This window comes from Juglans microcarpa x Juglans regia, chromosome 7D (genome assembly GCF_004785595.1).
Source record: "Juglans microcarpa x Juglans regia isolate MS1-56 chromosome 7D, Jm3101_v1.0, whole genome shotgun sequence".
Taxonomy (NCBI): domain Eukaryota; kingdom Viridiplantae; phylum Streptophyta; class Magnoliopsida; order Fagales; family Juglandaceae; genus Juglans; species Juglans microcarpa x Juglans regia.
This window is the reverse complement of record NC_054606.1, coordinates 25,107,736-25,132,881: the sequence shown is the minus strand read 5'-3', so window position 1 is coordinate 25,132,881 and position 25,146 is coordinate 25,107,736. Positions and strand designations below refer to the sequence as shown.

Genomic DNA, 25,146 nt, shown 5'->3' with positions numbered 1-25,146 from the left:
TACACAAAAGTATAGTTATGAACTTACAGAACCAGCAATATAGTAAAACTACTACACTAATATGGTCAAGGTAGAGGTGGATCCTTTCCACTGTGGAAATCAAGAAGGCAATGAGGTATTTTAATAAGGGATATGCTACCAAACACATTATTTGATGCGGCCCATTGCGCTAAGTTGTGATCCCATCGATTTTGGTGTAAATGAATTTTTTGAGATGTCCATTTCTGAAAAGCCTTAAGAAGGGATGAGCAGTCTGAAATTATGTTGAAGATGGACCATTCAGTAGAAGAAGAGCGGTTGTTGATAGCTTCAGCCACCACTTGGCAATCTCCTTCTATAACTATATTCTGGAATTTTCTATGAAGAGCCTCCTCAATGGCCAACTTGGCAGCCAGGGCCTCCCCAAACACTGGATTGATGGAGTTAATATTACTGGTGGCTGCGAAGATTAATTCCCTAAAGTAGGACCTGCAAATTGCAGCAACAATGGAAGAGATGTTCCTAACTGCTATATCATATGAAATGGAGAAATGATCGGTTGGTGGGGGAATCCATTCAAGAGGGATGACTTTTTCCTGCCTCTTGGTATGCCACATCAGCTTATGTTCATGGTAAATCTTTAGAACCGATTTTGAGAAGGTGAGAGGATTTTGACTTTGAGCATGGTGTATGACTTGATTCCTAAGGAACCATACTGAATCCATGACTATAATAGAGAAAAGTTGAAAGCTATGGGATTCTTCTGGATCTATATTTAGGAATTTTGAAGAATCGAAGATAACCTTTAACCATTCTTTGAGGGGTTGCTCAGCAAAACAGATTAAGTTCAAAGGCCATGGAGAAAGTCTCCATAAGATCTGGGTGTGAGGGCACTCAATGGATTCTTCTTCAGTTTTACAAGGGGGGCACAAGATCTTGGATTTTGTGGCAAAAAGCAAACATTTTGTTGGAAAAACTCTATTCCCACAAAATTTCGTTGTGGGAAGCTCGTGGGATAAAACTCACCGGAAAAAATATTATATCCCACAAAAGGTTTAAGTCATAGCCAATAAATACATTTTCTCACGAGACATCTTGAGGCAAAATTCGAGTGGCTCGCCGCAATTAGCACATTCAACTTAATCAATGATCGTGGGAAAATGTTTAATTTCCACAAGTGCTTTTCGTGGGTATTGGTATTTACCCACTAGATTATGTGGTGGGGAAAACACATTCTCCCACCAGCTTGGTTCGTTAGTAAACGTAAGACCAAACTTGTCCCCATCGAGGCTTCCGTAGGAAATACTATATTTTCCATAATCACATCCCGTAGGTAATAATAGTTTTTCATAGAACTGAACAAGTTTTTTTCCCACAAACTAGTTGATCCGTCGGTAATAATTAATTACCATGAACTTATCCTGTAGGAAATAGTTTGCTACATTTCCTACCTATTTATCTTTTTCCCACAAACACTTCCGTAGGTATGACAGTTAATGTCCATGAATAAATCTTGTAGGAAATAATTTTGGTGGTTGAGTTTAATAATCATTTTTTACCTACCAACTGTAGCTTGTGGGGAAAAGTGTTTTTTTTTTTTTTTTAACGTGCGTAGACAATAGTCTAGATTTGTGATATTTCTCACAAATTGTTAGCCAATCAATACTTTTTCCACATTCTAATATCAATGCAATCAAGCTTTGCATTTTCACTGAAGATCACCTATATATACACGATAAAATCTGTTACACAAACAATATTCTAGACAACAATAATCTATGCAAACACTCAAATTATGTGATCATCTAGGTATCAAATTGAATTTTTTATGTAACATACTGCAATAAACACTCACAGGACTATAACATAATTATATATCAATATGTTATAACATTTCAATCAGAACCATTGTTCAATTAAGGCCATGGAAATACATGATTAATGTTTATTGAGTTGGAATGACGGGAGGGTCATCAATATGCATATATGATACTACTACTTGACTCCAAATTAAACACAGCTTCATTGAATTCATGATGTACTTCAGCTACTTTTGATCTGCCCAGATGACCACCAAATATCATTTTCATCCACACATGAGAAGGCAGATAGAGACCTGAAAATAAAGCACAAAGATGTTAGCCCATGAAAGCAAGGTGTGCCTCACCAGTAATAGGCTTCCATATTGTTATTATTGCTTAAAATATATGTGTCCACATATTTCATGGCATAAATCTCCATGTTATACTACTGATCATTTACAACCACAGACAAACTCACGATGAGGAGGTCAAATCCTCCAGCAAACTTAAAATCAAATAACAAGTATATAGCTGAAAGGTTTTAAAGCAATATTTAATACTATGTGTGCTTACATTCATTAAGTCAACTAAATCTGCTAGGCGTTGAAGAAAAATTGTCTTTTAGGCCCTAAAAAGTGTTGGCTAGCTCCAGCCCCATATAAAATAATGTGGAATATTTTTGTACGGTAGATTCCACTACCAACAAATATGGCTCAATATCAAGCCAACTTTAAACTGAACAGGTTCCAACTCTCCATTAAATCTTTTACTAAATGCATTTAATTTGTCTTCAAGCCACTTAATAGTATTGATGCCTCAAACACATTCGCAAAGTGGCAAAGCATATGAGATTCTTTCATTGCCATGTCTGACCATAGGGATTATTATGTCAAATTCCCCATTTTACTCGAAATTTAAATAGAAATTGTTTAAGTTTGGGGATTCAACCCTATATGAAAGTATTCCAATATATATAATTAGGAGCTAGCTCATGAGAGGCATTTTTTCAGCTTATTCCATAGTAGGCACATCCCTACTATTCCACTAGTGATTACTTTTGTTGCCTCAACATGAGAGAAGAATACCATGAATCCTCCTAATTTAATAACCAGTAACGAAAAGTAAAATTGAGAAACTGACAATGAATAAGTAGGTATAAATTATAAGCATGAAAATGTAAAGACAGTTTCCATATGTCTTACAATTCTGAGAGCCAAAACTGCATGGTAGGCTTTTCAAATACCTCCTTGTATCATTGCCGCTTGCCATTCACTGCATAACAGCACAATAGGATAAAGTCATATCAGAAACATTAGATTTTTAGAATATATATATGAGATTTTCTAGCAAACCAAGCTCATGACGTACAATTCTTAGAGACAAAAGCTGAGGGATCTAGTCTGACATTTCATCTTCATCAGTGGATATCTGTTCTGAGGGATTGGATTGATCATGAACGCTACTAGTATCTTCTGAAACATAGTCCAGGTCAGCGTCGTTGATAAATTCATATGATAGTTGGGGTTGTTGATCGTTTGCCTCCAGTTCTGTTGCATCTATGGGGCTTGTTTCTGCATCATTCCTATGCAAGGGATCTACCACGTCAACATCTGGACAATCGACTAATGTGCATACATCTGCGGATTCATCCTCTTGATAGGCATCACTATCACTTGGAGCGGAATCATGAGCAAGTGACGAAGGTGTAGTTGGAATGTCATATACATTCTTGTTTATGAATTTCTGTACTACATGCCAACTTCTTTTAACACTTGTATCTTTAATGTAAAAGCATTGGGAAGCTTGGCACGCCAACACAAATGGTTCGTCCTTATATCACATCCTATCTGTATTCACACTGGTGATATGGTTATATTTTCGAATGCCTCGCCTTCGATCACCAACATCATACCAGTCACATTTGAACAAGTACACACGACGTCATCCCATGTAGTGTAATGCCACAACATCCATTACAACACCGTAGAAATCTATACTACTTGATTGATGGTCACCAATAACGAACACACCAGAATTTTGACTACGACACTATTGTTCAAGCTGCTTCATGTGGAACCTTTTATCATTCACGATGCATACAGCATACGATGCAATCCAGGGCTTAGGACCGTAGGTGAGTGCATATAGATCATCAGATACCTCAGCCGAGTTCAATGTATGCAGATCTTAGACCTGTAATAAATAGATGAGGGAGCATAGATTGATAGTTAGAAAGGTTGTTTCTATGGTTTCACTCTCATATGAGTCTTGCGAGGGTAAGAAGAGGACGTACACGTTTCTTGAACCTGATTGGAAACTCTTTCTCATGAATACGATGGAAAGAATTTGAGTAACTTTCATTACACTTGTTTTAGTGCTCATTGCACGCACAAGTAAGAAAATAGGAGACGTGCTCTTAGCATGCATATTACTGTAAGAGCATTGGCAATAGCCTAGCCATCGCCAAGTCCAAAGTTTGGCTAGAATCTCAACTTTTGGCTATAGCATCAACTTTTAGCTAGGTGAATCCACGTTGGACTAGCCATCTTAAAGTCAAAATAATAAAATTATATTATATTATTTTAATAATATTTGACATTTTTTTATATTTTACAAATACACTTCATATATTAATTAATAACTTCATTTTAATTAAAGAATTCTTCTTCATCCCTAAACCAATTACGAACTACATGTACAATAAATCCTAGGCAAAACCCAACAGCTCCCAGAACAACAACTATTCGAACCCATAAACTGGAATCAAATGCTTGTAGAACAAAAGCATCCCAAGACCATAACCACAAAATACAGAAGATGGATCCCAAGACAGCACCCACAACAACTTGGCTAACTGTATGGAAACAACAATGCAACAAAGCCTCCAACGTTGCTTGTTTGCAGGCTTCCAAAACTGTCAATGGACATGTTGGATCCCTCATCAAGTTTATGGTAAAATACTAAAATCCTTGCAATAGATCATCGTCGTTGTTGTCATTCTTGTTCAGGCCTATCATTCCAGTGAATCTTACACCACCTTCCAATATTTTCCTACCTGGGCAAAGAAATCTTCAAGTCTCTTAATTCTTCAACATTAGAAATCTGAAACTCAAAACCCCCTCAGCAGCACCCTAAAACTACAACATCCCACAAGATTTCAACGTCAAGCCTTGATTGTAATAAACAAAAATTTATTTTGCAAGTAACTTTTGGTTTAAAGGTCTTCTCAAATATTAATTTCAGAGGCAAATTTGAGATTTTTACAAAAAGGAAAACACTCACTTTGATTGCTGGGACAGAAACAATAAGGACAGGAAACAAAAAGAAAATACATAAGTTGAATTAGGCACATCCATCCAAAATTTCAACTGCACTTACTAAATCTAGTTGGTAAAGATCAGCTAGTTGTTCCATAAGTTGATAAAGGAATCAACATGAAAAATAAGATTCAAACTTTCATATTTCCTTCCTTCATTGGTTTCCTTAGCAGTTTTTTTCATATTCAAACTTTCATAATACCAAATAAAAATGAAAAATTTCTTCCAAAACAAATTTGTTGGTAAAAAATGGAACAATTAGCTCAAAACAAAAAATCTCATAATAAACTTTTCTTTGGGCCCAACAGAGTTTCCCCACTAGATTATCATAATCCAAAATGAAAATGAAACTAATCAGATAAATATAAATAAATAAATATATTCAAAAGAGCTGACATTTGAAAGCCCCAAACGGAGACAAATGATCATCGAACCCAAACAAAATCCCACTGCCCTATAGAACCGCTTGGAATATTAACATTTCTTGTAACGAAAACTTCAATTCAAAGATTAAGATGAAACATACACAACTCAAAAACAATTATATATCTCCAAAATAATGCGAAAATTTTAGTCAACCAAAGCAATCAAGAAACAGCAAAGAAACTCTCAGACGATTCAAGAAACAATCGGTGGGTATGCATCAATAATAGATGATTTCTTGGAGGGTTGGAGTAATACCTAATTTTCTGGATGAGACTTTCAGACTGAGTGATGGAAAGAGAAAGGAAGAGGGAAGTGGAACAGAGGACTTATGACACCAAGAGAAATCGAGAGACGAAGAGTGTGGTGGCAAAAACTTCAGCGAGATGACGATGTGAGGAAACAGAGTGTTGACAACCACGTTTAGAGAACCACCGCATTCAAGATTTAGTGAAACCATGAAACGCATACATGCATAGATCAGGTAAAACCAAATAAATAGATGAAGAACTGCATACTATCCATGAGTCGAAGCCCGTCAAAGAAGATGCGCGAGGTTGACACCCACATAAACGGAGGAAATCTGGTGGAGGAAAAACGGGGAAGAAAATGAAGGTCTCTTGGGTGCTTGCGGTTGAAGAAGACGAAGGATTCAAGACGAAGAGAATGGTTTGTTCGCACGTTTTAGGATGAGGAAAGGAAAAACGAGAGAAATTGAATGAAGAAAGAGAAAAGAACGAGGGAAAGTGGATGAAATAATAAAATATAGGTTTCAATAGTGAACAGTAACTCACTATGTTTGGATAGGAGTCTAGATTTGCTGTAGCTCAAGTCTTAAGCTTTGGACTTTTAGCTAGTTCAATGTAGATTTTTTTCTCACATATAGCCAAATTATGGACTTGCATTGGCATTTGGCTAGGCCATTACCAATGCTCTAAGAAACTAAATTTTATTCCTCAATTTGACATGTAACATTGTTAGAGGATGCTTACTCTAGGTAGTTTCTAATCTATGTGCAGTTGTTAAGGACATACCATCGAGCTGATTTTAAGAGTTTATCGTCTAATTGCCGAGAAGTTGCCATACCCAATGGACGTACTTTTTGAGAAAAAATTGAAAAGCTAGTGTTAGGCTCATCTGAGTCCCCAGCATCAAGATTTCACTCTAGTCGATCGAATCGAGTCTCAACATAATTGAGATAAATTGAGCGAAATGTCAAGCTTTCTAGTTGAATGTATGCATCTGCTATTGATCATTTTGACCTTTATTCTTAACATAGCGCTTGAATTTGCCAATGTACCTTTCAAATGGGTACATCCACCGATATTGAACTAGCCCTGCTAGCAAGGCTTCACATGGTAAATGAACCACTAGATAAACCATGACATCAAAAAATGAGGGAATATCATCTCCAACTTGCATAGAATTACAACGATATCAGCTTCAAGTTGGGCCAGGACATTGACATCAAGTGTTCAAGCACACAATTCTTTGAAGAAATTGCTCAGTTCAATCAAGGCCATCTTAATATCGTTTGTTAAGTACCCACCAACTGCAATAGCTAGTAGTCTTTGCATGAAAACATGACAATCATGGCTTTTCAATCTTGAGATTTTGCAATCACGTACAGACACACACCGAGCAATATTGGCAGCAAACCCATCTGGGAACTTCACATCGGAAAGCCACTGACAAAAAGCTTTCCTCTCATCTCCATATAATGTGAAACATGCATGTGGCATTGTACACCGATTGTCATTGTGCCTCAAATATAGTTCCTTTCTTATACCGAGGTTGGAAAGGTTGCGGCATGAATTGATATTATCTTTCATTTTTCCAGGAATATTCATTAGGGTTCCCAAGATGTTGTCGCAAATGTTCTTCTCAATGTGCATAACGTCGAAATTATGACGAAGTTTCAACATTGACCAATATGGAAGATTGAAGAATATGCTACTTTTTGTCCAGTTCAAGTATTCAGGAGGGTGTTTCCGCTTCTTTCCTAACTTTCCAAATTGCACATCCCCAAGAAGCTGTAATTGATTGTTTATATCAAACCTAGATAACAATTTAGGTAGGATGCGATGCTCTTCTTTACCATTGAAAGGGCGTGTTTTTTTTATCTCTAGGTGTGGTTCTTGAATCTCGGGTAAGAACCAACGATGCCCCGTATAACAGTGCTTTCGCCCATTATGCAACCACATTGATTCCGTTCCGACATTGCATGATGGATATGTCAGTTTGCCTTTAGTTGAATAACCTAAAAGGTTACCATATGCAGGGAACTCGTTGATTGTTCACAATAAAGTAGCATACAATATGAATGTTTCCTATTTCGAGGCATCATATGTGGGCACCCCATTTTCCCAAAGATCATTCAATTCATTGATCAATGATTGCAAGTAAATATCAATTTCATTTCCAGGTGATTTCGGGCCAGGGATAATGAGGGACGTAATAAAGAAGTGGTTTTTCATGCATGACCATGGGGCAAATTATACGGAACGAGGATCACTGGCCATATACTATAAGCTTTAGCCATGTTGTTGAATGGGTTGAAGCCATCACTTGCGAGACCAAGCCTAACATTGCGAGGATCTTCAGCAAACCCCGTATATGTTGTATCAAATGATTGACAGACCTTAGAATCAGCAGGATGCCTCAAATTAATATGATCATTCGATCATCACTCTTTATGCCATCTCATGTTAGTTGCTATCTTTTTGGACATATATAGTCGTTGCAAGCACGGCTTCAAAGGGAAATGACGAAGCACCTTCTAAGGGATTGGTTGGTTCTTGTGTGGCGACGACATCCACCTAGAAGTATTACATTTAGGATACACATTTTTCTGAGCATTTTCCTTCCAATATAAAATGCAGTCATTCAGGCACGCATGGATTTTGTTGTAATTGACGCCCAAACCCAGCTGTAGTGATCATGACTCCTTATATGAGTTAGACAATATAGCATCCGGGAATGCAGATCTTAACAACTTAAGTAGCATGTCGAATGACTTGATTGACCAACCCTCAATTGTTTTGATGTGTAGCATCTTCACAATAAATGAAAGTTTTGAAAAATTGGTGAACCCAACAAAGAGTGGGCGTTGGGCGTCATCTTAAAAGTTTCTCATAAGATGGGTTGTAGTGGGTTCGGGTATAGGTAGCAGAGCTAAAGAACTCGCAGTTTCTATGGTAACATCAAAATATGTCCTTGCTCTGATATCATGTAACATGTCATCTATGTCATCAATGTATTCAAACTCGTCGCTATCCTCCAGATCATCTTCATCTCCAACATTCACATCCCATATTTCCTCCTCCCTGTGAAATATCCAGTCTCTATAGTTTGGATTCATCCCAGATATGAATAGGTGAGATTCGACCGCATATATTGGAAGGAATACATTATTATAGCATACACGGCATGGACACCGAATGCAGCCACTTCCCGATGCGTGGTTTCTAGCAAGTTCGAGGAACTGTCTAACCCCTTTAGCATATTCGGTTGATAAAACTCTATCGATCAAGTTCATCCAAGTCTTGTCCATCTAAAATGAGGCAAACCAATGCTTAGTTCTTAAGTGACAAATATTGTTGAAAATGTATTATTATCCTAAACATTTTTTTTGATAGGTAGAAATCGGAAAACACACTCTCAGTAAGGTATTGTTATCATAAACATAAGTTATCTAACTTATATAAACGAAAGCAATGACAACAATAAAAAGGTACGTTATAGTAATTCTAGAGGTACTTTTACCTTAATTAAACCAATTTCTCTAACCTGTTCCACATAATTTAAAACCATGGAAGGGGTAGAAATCACTAAGAATAGCATTCACCAAAAACTAGAAGAAATCAATAACGATACACGAAGTACATGTGAAACAATAACTAGCTTGAAGTACACATTCCCGCAGTTTCGGGAGTCCAAAGTACTAAAAGCATCCATGTACATGAGATTGAACTCAATAGCAGCATAATTAATTTGTTCACATTACATACTAGCTAGCTGACAATCTGGTATGTAATATATAATCTATCAGGGTTTGACTGAAATATGCATGTTGATCATCAGGACAAAATTGATTGTCAGTGGAGTAAGTATGCATAATCCCACAACTTATTTGTTCTGCTTTTCTATCATAATTAAAAGGATAAATTATGAAAGAAGATGATGCCATCACCCATTAGAGAATGACTTTTAAGATCTCGATCTAAATAGATTTGAGAACTAAGATTTTAAAAAAAAAAAAAAAAAGGACAGTAAAAGAATAATGTAATAATCCCTCGGGTGGAAGAGGCATAATAAGGTAGACAACCATATGGCATATAATTTACCTTCACATCACCAAGGCAAAAATATAACATGATTTAGCCGAAAAGTTCACAATGGGTGCAATGCAGAAATTGAAGGCACCATGTTGCTCGTTCAAATACAATTAAAAATATGGAATGGAGTTAAGTAGAAAGCCAGAAAGGAATATAATATCAATCAATAATCCAGACCTGATGTTGAATAGCAACTTCTAGCTAACACAAGTCATAAAGTTGAGATCATCTATTAAACATCAAAAAGAGGTTGTTTATGTGTATCATACGTTTATAATAAAGAATATCTCCAAATTTAAAGCCAAATAATGCATGTGTATCATGCTTCAAATGAAAGGGAAGAAATGACATGCTTCATAGAAAATCAAGAAAAAAAAACCAGTATTCTTTTAGGGGAATAAGGCAGAAGCTATAGAATGACATGTTTCATACTAAATCAGGAAAAAAAGAACAATCATAAAAGGGCAATAAGGGAAAGCAGTTTGAATCAAAGAAACTCGTAAAAAAGTTGTCTCTCTAGGATATTTGAGTGTAAGTACCCCGACAGAATTTGAAAATGAATTAGATTTATTGACACCCAAAGAAGAGAATAGAAATCTTGTGCATTGAAAGATATTAGTACCTTCTAATTCATTTTAATCGAATAAGCACACAACAGAAACACTGATTCCATAATTCATTTGAACAAATAAGAATGGATATCAATACTTAAAATCCCATTAACCCCAATGATCATTCAAAGCAAAATGGGAAAAATAGTAACTAACCTTAAATGCTCTGACAGTGAAGTTTTCTCCCCTGCAAGGCTGTGACAGAGCAAGATTTTGCAGGTAAATAGATCAATAAATTGCTCAGTTACCTCTTCCACAAGCCTGAACTTGTAGCCAAGAAATAGCGACAATTGGATTCGTAGTATTGCAGACAATTAGTTGAAATGGGCTCACTAGTTCTATTCTACTGTATTACATATTAAAATAAGAAAATAAATATGCATACTAAAATAATTTGTACCTTTTAGAAGAACTTGATCTATATACAACCAGATATGTAAACACAACTAGATGCAAATGACAGAGAGAATCTCAGTCGACATTTGGGATCCTACTCCAGTACTGCAGAAGGATAATTAGGGCATTCCAATTACACTAGTACTAGTACTAGGACATTTGAGTATCTTCTTCCAGTCCCTGAAAGTACCAATATATATTGCTCTGCTCTTTTCACAATTGTAGTTTCAAAATGTCCATGTTTATAAATAGTTAGAGTTTTGTATATATAGATATAACATGATCTAGGTTATTAAATGCAAGTCACAACACATAATACTAATATGGATCAACCATCGATTTCCATGCAAGAAACGAGTACTCAAAAGGAAGTAAGTGGACTAAATTTAATGCTCTTTCTAGTATATGTTTTGGTTGTGAAGGTTTGAATGGCTCATCCATATACGAATACAAGTACAAAGAAGATAAAGAGCAACTATATGCATTTTTAATCAACTGATTCGCAAAAATCCTTGTTCAGAAATGCAATACCTTTAATTCAAATTGTGCCAATGGCCGTCGTTCAGCTTTGAGATGGGAATCGATGGCAAAATACCCTGGTCATCAACGCTTGTTCATACAGATTCCCAATCTAGAGCCCTTCCTCCAAGTCTATCAAATTAACCTTGCATTACTTATCAAGAAACAAGTAGTTTCACTTTTCATCCGTGAATTCTTATTTCCCTCATAGCAGCAATTGACTATTAAAAAACCATTTAACTTAGGATGAATAATAATTGACTATTATAAACAAATACATTTGATAAGGATAGAAGACTTCCCTTAACAGACGTATCTAGAAGACAACTAGTCTAATAGCAACCTATTAAGACATAACCATTAATATCAACTAAACTCATAGTTTGTAAATAGGAATCTGTATTTAGTAATATATAATGTTGTATTTGGAGTCTTGTTAGCAATGTCTGCAATGTTTTTACTTATTAAATCTACACAACTAACAAAAAATCCTAATCCAAGATTACTAACAGAGACTCCTAACAAACAGAGAAATTATATTTACAATTTTAAGATGTGTAAGTCACACGCACTCTATTAGAAAAAAAAAAAGTGAGTAAATCAGGGACTCATATATATAAAAAAATCAATTCTTTAATGGTAGATCCTATTTTTTTGTCGAAGAGAATGTGTGAAGCTTGAACTCCCTATAATTGTATCTCACATTACTCTTCTAAATATTATTGAGTGTAGACTCCACACACGTGTGATGTGAGGGTATTGACAACTGGTTGAGTTGGGTAATTAATTAATTGAACAAAATGAGGTTGTCCTACAGTTCGTACCTTGCAAAGAACTTGGGTTGGGTTGGGTTCGGTTGGTATAATGCATTAATCCATAGGCATTCTGAACACATGCAGAATTTATTTACAACCTTTCGAACAAGTTTCGTGTCAGCCCAGCCAGACCAAGCTACATGGCCCAGTACTTTATCTTTAGCTATTCCGACTGAAGGAATTTCTTTTCTGAGATTTTTCTTCTAATATTTTTACTTTCTTACAAGTCAAGTTCTCCATTTTCACAAAATTAATATTTGAATTTCAAAAAATTTGCAATTAGGTAAGTCACATTACGTATTTCCCGTTAGGAAATTAATGATAAGTTGCCAAGTCACATTAGTATCGCATGTGTCAACTTTCAATTGGCTGACATGAATATTGATGCCGCGTCAGCCAATCAAAGAGTGACACATGGTTTTTCCTTAGTTTTCTAATTATAAATTTCTTAAAATTCAGATATCAATTTTGTAAAAGCTAAGAAATGGGGTCTCAAATTACAAAAAGTTAAAAACCTAAATACGGATTTTACAATTAACTCTAATTTAAAAAAAAAACAAAGAAAAAAAGGATGAAATCGGCTTTCATAGAATTTTGACAGAATTGTGAGCTCTATAAAGATAGGATTAGATCAAAAAATAAAAAATTTTACGAGAAATTGGTCAATAGAAAATTTGAAATGAGGTTTCAAGAGAAACCTTTTTAGAACTATTTTATTCAAATAAAAATACAAATTATTTCATGTTTGAGTTCAACAAAATTTTTTAAATTAAAATTAAAAACTCTTAGATATAGTCATAGAACATTATTCAATACTCTAACATTATTCAATACTCTTTTCAATTGGCCAAACGTGTCTATCATCGGATCCCTCTCTACTTTTTCCAGATCAATTTGGCATTAGTGACTGCAATTTCAATAAAAGACATCACATATGGGCCCGGTTTGAAAATATAAAACTATCTCATCTCATTTCATTTCATCTCATCTTATTATTATAACTTTTTCAAACTTCTACACAAAATATAATAAACGATTCAACTTTTTGAAATATCAAAATAAAAATAATATTAAAAATTATATGTAATAATATTTTATTCAACTTTCAATAAAACATATTATTTCATCTTATTTCATATCATCTCATCTAAACTGCCTAACCAAACGAGACCTTAATGTGATGTCGGTGGTTGGTTGCACAGCTTCATTACACAATGGGGACAGATGATTTCTTGCACAGATTTGTATGAACATTATTTCTATATCTACGAAACTTCCAATTTAGAGAAATAGCAACGGCATAGGCAAAACTAACAGAAATTATATATAGAATGCCAAAATTTCCCTAATTTTTTCCCTAGATCATATGCATTGAATTAGCCATGCTACATCGTTTTTAGTAACAGTAGTTCTATAGATATGTATGATACAATAATTTATGTATTCTTTCTTTATGCATGCCGAACATGTGATTTATTATTAGATGATATTAAATTTCGTATGTATTATTTTCTCTCTACGCCATATATATAAGCATATATGATGTGTATTATTTTTTCTCTATAGGTAGAATACAAAATTAATGTTAATGTGCTTGGATAATACCATATTTTGTTGTTGACTATAGTACTATATATTTTGATGTATAATTTTTTGTACTTTTTATGTATTTAAAAAATATAGATAGAAATTTTTTGTAAATACTTGGGCGGCAAAGTATATTTGGGTTGTTGAATTTTGAAGATGTTATTAAAGTTTATAAATCATGTGTAGATTTGAGATTGATACATTGATTTTGTTCAAGATGAATGCAACCATTTTATAGTTGTATAGACATGGGTTGAGATGAATTTTTTTACCGTCCATTAAATTTGATTTGTACCAATTTATTTTGTTTAGAATGCAGTAAAAAATGTAGATAAAAAATAACTAAATGGTGATGGATACTATATACCACCTCATGATAATTGGATAAACATGAAAGGATGAAAGTGGGAGAAGAGTGAGAGAGATACATAGCATTTTGCTACCATATTGGTTGTTGAAAATTATGAAAATCAAAATAAAAAATTATTTAAATAAAAAATAAATATGTATTAAAACATATATAAAAATTGACAAAAATAAAATTTTATTATTAGATAGAGAATTTAGGGGTCACAGACTGAAAATTTTGATCCATTATTATTTTTCAAACCGGCCCAGACTTTTAGCTATCGGTCCATGAATATTCTTTCCTCTTTTTGCTTTTTTCTTTTTATAGAAAAATTAATGCAAAAAATTAAATGAATTAATAAAATTAAAATTAAGTGAGATCTTTAATGTCGATTATGTAACTAATTTATTAAAAAAATAACTTATTATAATTATATTTATCAATTTATGATGTTAATAGTTACTAACGTGCTAATTTAGTATTTATAATGGTCTATATTAAAATTTTAACATTTTATATATGGTTAATAAATATTAATTAATTTCATTGTCCGTAGATTGTCCATGCTAATATGAAAATTAGGTATCTTAAAAAAAATTACCTAATTACTTTAATTATGTGTAGATATTGGAGCATGTATCTACATATAATAACATTATTCATCATATGATATATTAGGTAATTGATAGCATATTAACATTTTATATATGGTTAATAAATATTAAACAATTTCATTGTATATATGTATTGTATTTTTCATGCTTACTTACAACTTAGGTATCTTAAAAAAAACGTATTTACTTTAATTGGGTGTAGATGGTATAATATGTATCTACATACTATATTAATTAACTGATAGCATATTATTTAATATTTTATATGGTCAATGATGATCCATTGGATGAAAATTACATAATTAACTTAACAACTATTATATAAAATAATATTATATATATATATATATTTAAATTTATATATATACACATTCAGTCAGTCTCAGTTCGGTTAAAAAAAATACACCTTGAGACCGGACCGATTATCGAATTTTTCTACATGTTAGGACCGAGACCGACCAATAAGACTATCGGTCCAGTCCAATCGTTTTTTCCTATTCGGACCGATAGTCTTACGGCCCTAGATATAGTGAAATGACTAATCTAACCAAGGATTCAAATTTTGAGTGGGTAGTAAAAATAAAAATGGTATATTCGCTAAATTTTGTCTAAAGTTTTGCCTAAATGAATACTAACGTTCATACGCAGACAAACCCGATTCCATAGACAAAAATACACATATTACAATGTCACATTTTTTCTCTTCAAGATTTAAGAATATATGAGAAAAACTATATAAGAGGACGGGAGAATATATATACGCAAACGATACGACACATCAATATCTCCCAATTAAGCAGATTGGGCAAAATCTTTTATTTCAAACCCTTTACATGCTGAAGCTTTTGTTTTGGAAAGAGCTACCACTCTAAGTCTTGAACTGGGGTTATCTCAATGCATATTTGAAGGGAATACTTTAGTATTGACTAATGATGTTAAGGGTAAGCAGGAAAATTGCTCTTGGTATGGGTAAATTGTAGAGGATTTGAAATGCTTCTTTTACCATAGGTTAAACAGACGGTTGTAGTTTGTATCTCGGCAAGCAAACAATGCTGCATTGATTGTGAGCAATGTATTGCTTGTGAGCAAAATGTACGGGATGTTTAAAGTTATGCAATGATATGAATCTGTTTTAACTTCAAAAAAAATATATATATCTCCCAATTAAAATTTTATCGACTGAAGTAATTTTCAATGACTTCTGAAACATAAGATTCAAATCCCACTTCTAATAAAGTAAGAACTTTCACTATTGTCATTCATAAATCATACTGGCAAAGTTAGACAAGACGGTGGTGGCAAATTAGTCACGACGCCTTTATAACTCATCAGCATTTGTCTTTACAAAAAAGAAAAAGAAAATACAGAGAGCTTTCTGTCCGTTGATTTGAACTGGTAAATAAAAACGCTGTCTAGTCGGTTCTTATGTGCATTGGGATATGTGAGTTCGATTATTTTAGTAGTTATGTCGTGTACGAATCTTAAATGTGCTAGTTTATTTTTTTTGAAACGGGGATCTCATTTTTTAAATGAGTTTTGTTTTTTATCTACATTTTTTGGAGATCTATTTATTTTATTCTTTTTTAACAGTTTGTGTGGAATTTATGAATTTGAGATTTGTGTATATTATTATTTTTATTTTAATTAGGGCTTAAAAACGAAGGTTACTTTTTCCTTTTAAGGCTCGGTTTGTATGGAGAGAGATTCTCAATCATCTCATCTTATTTCATCTCAACGTTATAACGTTACAATAATATTTTATTTAATTTTTAATTTTTCATCTCAACTCATTTTAAATTCTTAAATTTTCACATAGAATACAAGGTGGTGTTATGTATCATGTAAGTTTAATAAAAATAAATTTATGAATTGTTAATACAATGTGTTAAATTTATAAATTGTTAATACAATGTGTTAAATTTAAAAATAAATTTATAATATATTATGATAGTTTATAAATTTATTTTTATAAAAAAAAATTCGCCAATCTAACATTTTTTTAATGTAACATCGATGTTACTGTTTTTAAATAAAATTTTAATTTTGGATGACAACTCGAAGGGTAAAAATATAATATTATAAAATTTAGACAACTTTAGGTAGTCGAGTCATAAGATACTTTGGTATATTCTTTTATGCCGTCGACCATATATATTAATATAATCCCAAAATATCATCATTTTAATTAATTATTTCATTCATCTTCCTTCTAAATTAATAATATTTCATGAGTTTTTAATCTCGATAGATGTGACAAGGCATGTGATATATTATGAATTTTGAATCTTGTCATATCATTGAATATAATGCAGAACATTCACGTTGGGTTAAGATATCATAAATATAACACAGGATTCATCATATTCCCAACAAGGGATTCATATATATTTAAGTAGTTCTATATCAATCAGATAAAAAGCATGTCATAATTTATAATAATATAGTCTTCTTTCTAGCTACTTACGTCGATCGGGCCGCCCGAGGCGCAATCATCATTTTCTTTGTGTATATATATAACTGCTAGCTGGAACTTTTTATTTTTTTCCTCTTATTGAATATATTATCTTATGAAGAAATAATATAATATATGGAACAACGTGACAAGAACAGCGGGTCCACACGTTCATTGATCAGTAGATTTATCGTATCTAATTTTCGTGTCTTTTCTAATCATTATGCTTTTGAAAATAGTATTTCAAAAGCTAGCTCAGGGGAATGGATCTTATCTACATGTGTTTTTCACCGGGGAAAACTGGGTTGTTGTGTGATATCCTTGGGGGCGAGAAAAAGATTATCAACCTTCAAGTCTTGGGGCTTTGAAGGGTCAAATTTATACAACTTGTTCGCTGTTTTTCTGATCATGTAAGAGACATTAATGTCCATGCATGCTTCTGTCAAGCTTGGCCTCACCTGGTCCAGACATCTGGTTTTTCTGAGAACTTATAACGTCTAGCTAGCTACTACGTTTATCCTACATCAGTGTCTAAAACTTCAAATGATTCCATTAGTTTGAATCCGTGATAATTGAGTTTTTTCCTTTGAAATATATCGATGTTGCATGTTGTAGCCACTTATAACTGGAGCATTGTTCGATTGTACGTGAGGGATCTAGCAAGTTGGTTTGTGCATGCATGCATGCATGCAGATATATATATATATATATTGAGCAGATCATTTACGTAGATTCTGTGAAAAAGAATATTGTGATGGGTAAAACCTAAAATACAGCTTGTAAATGCAAATAATTGGATGGTCATTGAATTTAATTAGAGTGAACTCTAGGAAAGACAACCGCAATCGATTGTCTAAGGAGCTGAAAACATGGTCCCCATTTTTTAGATCGGTTGTGTTGTGATTGATGGTTATATGGTGCCAAGGGCACTGCATTAATTATTTCTCATGTGGAAGATCGATCGGCCGAACTGAACTTTTGTCTGGCTGAGACCTATGGCTGTATATATGTATATTACAGGAGGATAATGATAGCTTACATTTAATTATTCAGTTATTTTTTTTTTTATTTGAATTTGGATTGAAAATATGAAAAAAAATGACATTTTGTATAATTTGTAAAAAAATAAATTTAATTGATTAATATAATCATGTAATTTAATTAAAAATAAATTTAATTTTTTTTAATTGTATATAAAATTAATTTATTTTAAATTAAATTAAATAATTATATTAAATTAAATAATTATATTGATTGATTGAATTTATGTTCTTTTAAATTATACAAAAAGTTTATATTCTAAAATTTTAAATACCGATTCAAATAGTAAAAACAAAAAATAGCTATAATAAAGCAGTAATAAATAGAAATGTAAAGTATCATTACCCATTACCGGACCTGTCTTTCGAACTGACATATATTTTAGGCTCAGTACTGGTTAGCCGGGCCAAATGCTTTGATTTTTCCCATGCAATAATTAATATATATATATATATATATATATATTTTAAAAATAGAAGATAATTTATGTGATCAAAATTAAAAACTTCAAAAAAGCATGTGATATACATTATATATTAATAGTAGTAAATAGTTCCTTCAAAAAAATAAAAAAAGTAGTAAATAGTTATAGTATTTTTATTGTTTTACAAGTTTAAAGCACATTTTTGGATACATAAAATAATAAAATTGTTTTATTATGTATGAGTATTACTAATCATCATCTATCATCATCTCTACGTAATACTTATTATATTTATTTTTATATTTTTATTCTTTCAAGTTAATTTATCATCATCTATACACTATATAACATTTAGTAAAAAAAACATATTAAAAAATTATGTATGATATAAGTTGTGAGGAAGATGAGTATAATTTTTTATTATATATAATACAAAATTAACCAAAAGGTTTTTAACTATGCCAATTTTTACGGCTTCAATTTTCAAGTAGCAAAACAAGATTTTGATCTGATTTTTTTTTTATCTTATTTTATATAAATTAATTATTATAATTTTTTTAATCTTGAAAAAAAAAAAATAGGTCTGCGCTCACACAATATCAAGTACTACTAAGAAAAATATTAAAATAAGAATATTGCATGCTTGCATAATTTGCCTTTTTTCTTAGAGATGGGTCTCGATAAGGATAATTTTTAATTTTTTGTCATTCATTTTTGTATTTTTTAAATATTTCTTTAAAACATTATTTACAATATTATAAAAAATTATTTTTTTTACTCATAAAGTATAAAAAAAAAAATCTCAGCATCCAATTAACCGGATCCAACTGTCGGTGAGAGTAACTTTCTCTCTTTTCTTCTTGCTTTTGATTATCTGTCAGTACTTCGAATATTGGCATGCATGCGTACTAAAAGACAACTTACATAAAATACAAAATATCATTTATATTATAAAATTTTATAATCTATTTTATAATCTATTTTATAACATATATTTTGAATTGAAGATATTTTTATAAAATATTTTTGTTTTAAAATATAATTATGTAATTTATTATAAAAAATTATGTATATTTATCATTTTTCATTGAGAAAACCTTGACGGCCTAACGCTACATTCATTTCGGCAATATGGGAAAGTAATTCATGTCTGAATCAATCGTTCTACCACTGCCCACACCATGTGGAACACGTTGAAACTAACGTCCAGTCAATAGTTACCCAGCGGGTACCGATGGACATGAGTTAATTAATGAAAAAATCTATTTATTATTTATTTTTTAATTATTTTCTTATTATTTTATAATAAAATATTAAATAATAAATTTATAAATAAAATATAATAAATAATTTCTAATTATCTAATAATACATTATAAAATGATAAAAATTTAAATGACGACCAGCATTACTCTTAATTAATTAGCATTATCTAATGATCTTCACCCGTCCAAAGAATGAAAAGACAAATATATATGGACGTATTTTCCCTTTATAAAATCTTGGTCTAGGTCTATATATATCAGCTTGAATATTAAATTGGAAATATCAATTCGAATATATGTGTGTATATATATTTATATAAACATAGTTAATTTTTGAAACATTAAAATATATCATTGTCCAATCATCTATTATAATGAACATATATTTATAAAAATATAAATGATTATATATGATACAATCTATAAACTCGGCAAAATCATAATAAGAAAAAAAAAATATTTAAATTTGATATAAATTGATTTAGATGAAAATAGTTAATTAAATATCGGATATTGATCAGGCAGTGAACAGGAGCTCATATTAATTGCACAACTTAAAAGTTCGTGATGCATGATTCCACTGATCACTTCCATCGAGAGAGAGTTGTCGGCCTCATGTCAAAAAAGAAAAACAATAAAAAAAACCGAGATAAAATTAGCTGAGGATGGGCTCCCATGAGTTCAATGTTATATTAACGATGTAAATGCAAAGTAGGGAGTAAAAAGTCATATTAATAATGATGATCTTACTTAATTATTATATATCCCAACTTGTTCAGTACTGTATACAGATAGATTAAAAAAAAAGGAAGAAAAATCCCAATTGGCAACTTGCCTCAGCTCCTCTATAAAAAGCCGAGTTAGTGACACTCTCAATCACACCAAAACCCAATATGGCGATGGAAGGGTACATACTCATAGGCCTTCTTGTTCTTGTTTCCTCTTTCGCCAATACCATCAATGCCATTGCTATCACTCCCCGTTACGGCATTTCTACACTCAACAGGACCAGTTTTCCCAAAGGTTTCACTTTTGGTGCAGGATCAGCTGACTATCAGGTAAGCCCCAGGTTGCACATATTTTGAGTTTTAATACGTTCACAAAATAAGTCATGCAAATACGTGCATGCCCCTATATGTGTTTGAATTCCAGGTTGAAGGTGCAGCGCCGTTTCATGATGGCAAAGGAGAGAGTATGTGGGATTATTACACCCACAAATACCCAGGTCTCTCTCTCTCTCTCTCTATATATATATATATATATATATTACGTACGAAGCGTCGTCCTTGAATATAAGTTTATCTATATCTATCGTCTCAAGAATGAGAAAATTATTATTTCAGATGACATCAAGACGAAAAACTAAGAACGTACTGCTATTTCCAGAAGAAGAAAAAAATGACATTTTGGGGAGTCTTGGATACAAAAAAGCTTTTTAATTTATTTCATCTAATCTAATAATTATAATTTTTTCAAATTTCTATATAAAATATAATAAACAATTCAACTTTTTCAAATCTCTAAATAATAATAATATTAAAAAATTATTTTACCTATATTTTATTTAATTTTCAATTCATTTTATCTCAACTCTATTCAAACATTCGCTTAATCTCCGAAGTGAAATACTAAGGCAAGATTCGAAATACAAACTTATCTCAATTCATCAAAAATCAATCATCGATAGGATTCACTATTTTTTCAAATTTTTATAAAAAAGATAAACTTATCTTAACCTGTATATATTCAAACATATATCTCAACCTATTTATATTTAAATATCTTTTAATGAGACCCTCAAAATACTAATATTCACAAATCAACTTAAATCATGTCAACTGAAATCACATCCAAATATATAATATATGACCGGCCCATTAATCATTAAGAATATTTTCGAACAAACTTTGTGGTTAGGCTTGTGCTTTAGTCTTAAATAATATTAATTTGATTTGTTTGAAAGTGTAGAGAAAATAGCGGATGGCAGTAATGGAGATGTAGCTAGTGAACAATATCATCGCTTCAAGGTACGCGTATCCTTTTCTTTACTCGTTTTGTGGATAAATAAGAGGAGTAAAAGGTATGTACCACATAAGAAAAAAATTAAATACTGATGAGGTAGCATTTTCGTTCCGCTTCCATTCTATTATGATGAGCTAGCTTTGTGATCAAGTCCTAAAACTAAAAATAAATAATTATTATTTTAAAGAAATGTTATCTGAGAAATTGTTAAAAAAAAAAAAAAGGGAAAAAGCTTTTTTTTTCTAACATTTTTATGCTAAAATAATAATTATAAAAGATTAATTGTATTTTCTGGAAATTTTAGGAGGACTTTGGGCTTCTGAAGGATATGAATGGAGATGCATACAGATTCTCACTCGCATGGACCAGACTGATACCAAGTAATTAAGTACATGCTTTTCTGCATCAATAATATATCTCTAGCAATTAATTTCCGATGCCTATATATATTCATTGTCTATTTTTTAAAAGCTTTCGATATGATATATAATCATAAGTCATAAGTACTATTGGTTTGTGTTCAATTTTCAGCCGGAAAGATTAGTGATGGTGTGAACCAGAAAGGAATCGACCACTACAACCAGGTCATCAATGAACTCCTAGCCAAAGGTCACGGCCGTCTACACTAATCTATCATCATATACTAATAATGAGGTGGTCATGTCGCCCATAAGTAATTCACTGATCATGTATTAATGGTACTTAGAATTATTGAAATGCAGGTCTTACGCCCTATGTGACAATCTTCCACTGGCACGTCCCAATAGCCTTAGATCATAAGTATGGCGGTTTCTTAAGTCACCGCATTTTGTAAGTGATGACTAATTCACGACCGTATCACCAACATTCCATATATAGAAATGGGTAATTCTAATATATCCTTGCATGCGTACGTAATTTTTAGGGAAGACTTCAAGGACTACGCAGAGCTTTGTTTCAAGGAGTTTGGTGATAGGGTAAAGCATTGGACCACCGTAAACGAGCCTCATATGTTCACCAATGGTGGATATGCAGCAGGGGTTTTAGCACCTTTTAGATGTTCGAGCTGGCAAAACATGAATTGCACCGGTGGGGATTCAGCGACGGAGCCATATACCGTCGCCCACAATCTGCTTCTTGCTCATGCAGTTGCCGCAAACTTGTATAAGACCAAATATCAGGTTCCAATACTATTATATCTTTACCAAATAAGTTGAAGTTTACACCAACAAAAATATATATATATATATATATATATATATATATATATGACCAAATATCAGGTTCCAATACTATTATATCTTTACCAAATAAGTTGAAGTTTACACCAACAAAAAAAAAAAAAATATATATATATATATATATATATATATATATACACATACATATGCCTTTTTCGTACGGGCGTTGTGTTGACTTAAACTAGATTAGCCATGGCCTGATTAACAAAATCACGTTCACTATGTTCAGGCAAAGCAAAAAGGTGTTGTAGGGATAACAGTTGATTTGGATTGGATGGTTCCATATTCTAAATCGGAGAAAGACCGTGCTGCCGCGTTACGTGCCATTGATTTTAGATTTGGATGGTATGTTTTTCTTTAATTAGTTTTTTTCCATGGTCACACCTGTTTTTGTTTTTAAATTATAGGACGATTACATCATTTCATATCCTGATCTCAATTTGTGGATGGTTTTATATTTTGTTGCAGGTTCATGGACCCCTTGACAAAGGGTCGCTATCCCCTCAGCATGCGCACTCTCGTACGAAACCGATTACCCATGTTCACTCCAGAGCAATCGAAGCTGGTGAAGGGATCATACGACTTTATCGGATTAAACTACTACACTGCCAATTATGTTGCTGATGCACCAGAAAATAAGTCTCTGAACAAAAGCTACTTGACAGATGGTCTTCTTACTAAAACAGGTACGTACTAATTCAACAGTACATGTACATCTAGCATTGATCGATATATACGTTTGTCTTATGCATATATCGAATATTAACTACATCTTCTTTTTTTGTTTGGCTGTTCATGGCAGGTGAGCGCGACGGGGTCCTCATTGGTCCACAGGTATATGAATTATTAGTAAATTAATATATATTTTTTAGTGAATGGATGATATTGGATCTGATATATGGATTTAATAGCTATTTATTATCCACCTTACCATCAGTACATGATGACAAAAGAAAGCAGTCTTGGACAAATTTTTATGTAGTGATCAGTTCATTTTCTATAAATCTCAGGCTGCTTCGGATTGGCTCTATGTCTATCCTAGAGGAATTTACGATCTTCTTGTCTACACAAAATCCAAGTACGGTGATCCAGTAATTTACATCACCGAGAATGGTAATTTTCTCAACCTTTTTCAATTATTGTTGCATAAAGTCAATGATGAATTCTTGGATGTCCCATTTTATCTAATTAAGCTAAACTGTAATCTTTTATTAGGAATCAATGAGCACAATAATGCCTCAATACCTCTTAAGGAAGCTCTTGTGGACACCCACAGAATTGATTATCATTATAGGCACCTTGCGTATGTTCATAAGGCTATTGGGTAAGTGCTTAATTCATACAACTCTCTCTCTCTCTCTCTCTCTCTCTCTATGTATGATCTATGACCAGCTTTAATTCATTTTTTTTCCTGGGAATAGGGCGGGCGTGAGAGTTAAAGGATACTTTGCTTGGTCATTCTCGGACACCTTTGAATGGTTTTCTGGTTATACGATTCGGTTTGGCATCCACTTTATCGACTTTGAGAACGGATTGAAAAGACACCCTAAACTTTCAGCACAATGGTTCAAGAATTTCCTCAAGAAATAGAAATGAAGATTTTCGTATTACGAACTGCCTATCAATAAATTGAGCATGTATCTCTTCACTATGAGTATTGTACTTTTTGAATAATGTAATTTTCTTTCTGTATTGGCTGAAGCGCTTGCAGAATGATAAATTGCTTTGCGGATGGTCTCCTCCTTTTATTAAGCGTGGTTGTTCAAATTTTCGCATTTTTAGTGTGTTGAAATTTTAAAAACTAACGCAATTTGGATAGTAAAGGTGTTTCATCTTATTTCATCTCATCATTATAATTTTTTAGAATTCTCATCCAAATACAATAAAGAATTCAAAATTTTTAAATTTTAAAATAATAATAATATTAAAAAATAATATTTTAATAATATTTTATTCAATTTTCAACTTTCATTT

At 32.3% G+C, this 25,146-nt stretch overlaps 1 protein-coding gene across 2 annotated transcripts in view; it reads left to right on the top strand.

Moving 5' to 3' along the window:
• LOC121238445 (beta-glucosidase 12-like) overlaps positions 1-24,904 on the top strand; it is a 38,594-nt gene extending 13,690 nt beyond the window's left edge. Inside the window, exons 1-13 of one of the 2 annotated variants that reach the window (XM_041135291.1) lie at positions 20,802-20,988; positions 21,083-21,155; positions 21,899-21,957; positions 22,257-22,332; positions 22,484-22,561; positions 22,675-22,762; positions 22,857-23,112; positions 23,402-23,517; positions 23,641-23,858; positions 23,975-24,006; positions 24,183-24,285; positions 24,388-24,496; positions 24,594-24,904. In XM_041135291.1, coding sequence (XP_040991225.1) covers positions 20,824-20,988; positions 21,083-21,155; positions 21,899-21,957; positions 22,257-22,332; positions 22,484-22,561; positions 22,675-22,762; positions 22,857-23,112; positions 23,402-23,517; positions 23,641-23,858; positions 23,975-24,006; positions 24,183-24,285; positions 24,388-24,496; positions 24,594-24,762 — 1,542 coding nt within the window. In that variant the 5' untranslated portion in view covers positions 20,802-20,823 and the 3' untranslated portion in view covers positions 24,763-24,904. Of the gene's footprint in view, positions 1-20,801; positions 20,989-21,082; positions 21,156-21,898; positions 21,958-22,256; positions 22,333-22,483; positions 22,562-22,674; positions 22,763-22,856; positions 23,113-23,401; positions 23,518-23,640; positions 23,859-23,974; positions 24,007-24,182; positions 24,286-24,387; positions 24,497-24,593 lie in introns of those variants that run through there. The other variant, XM_041135292.1, reaches the window with a different exon arrangement.
• The last annotated feature ends 242 nt before the right edge of the window (positions 24,905-25,146 follow it).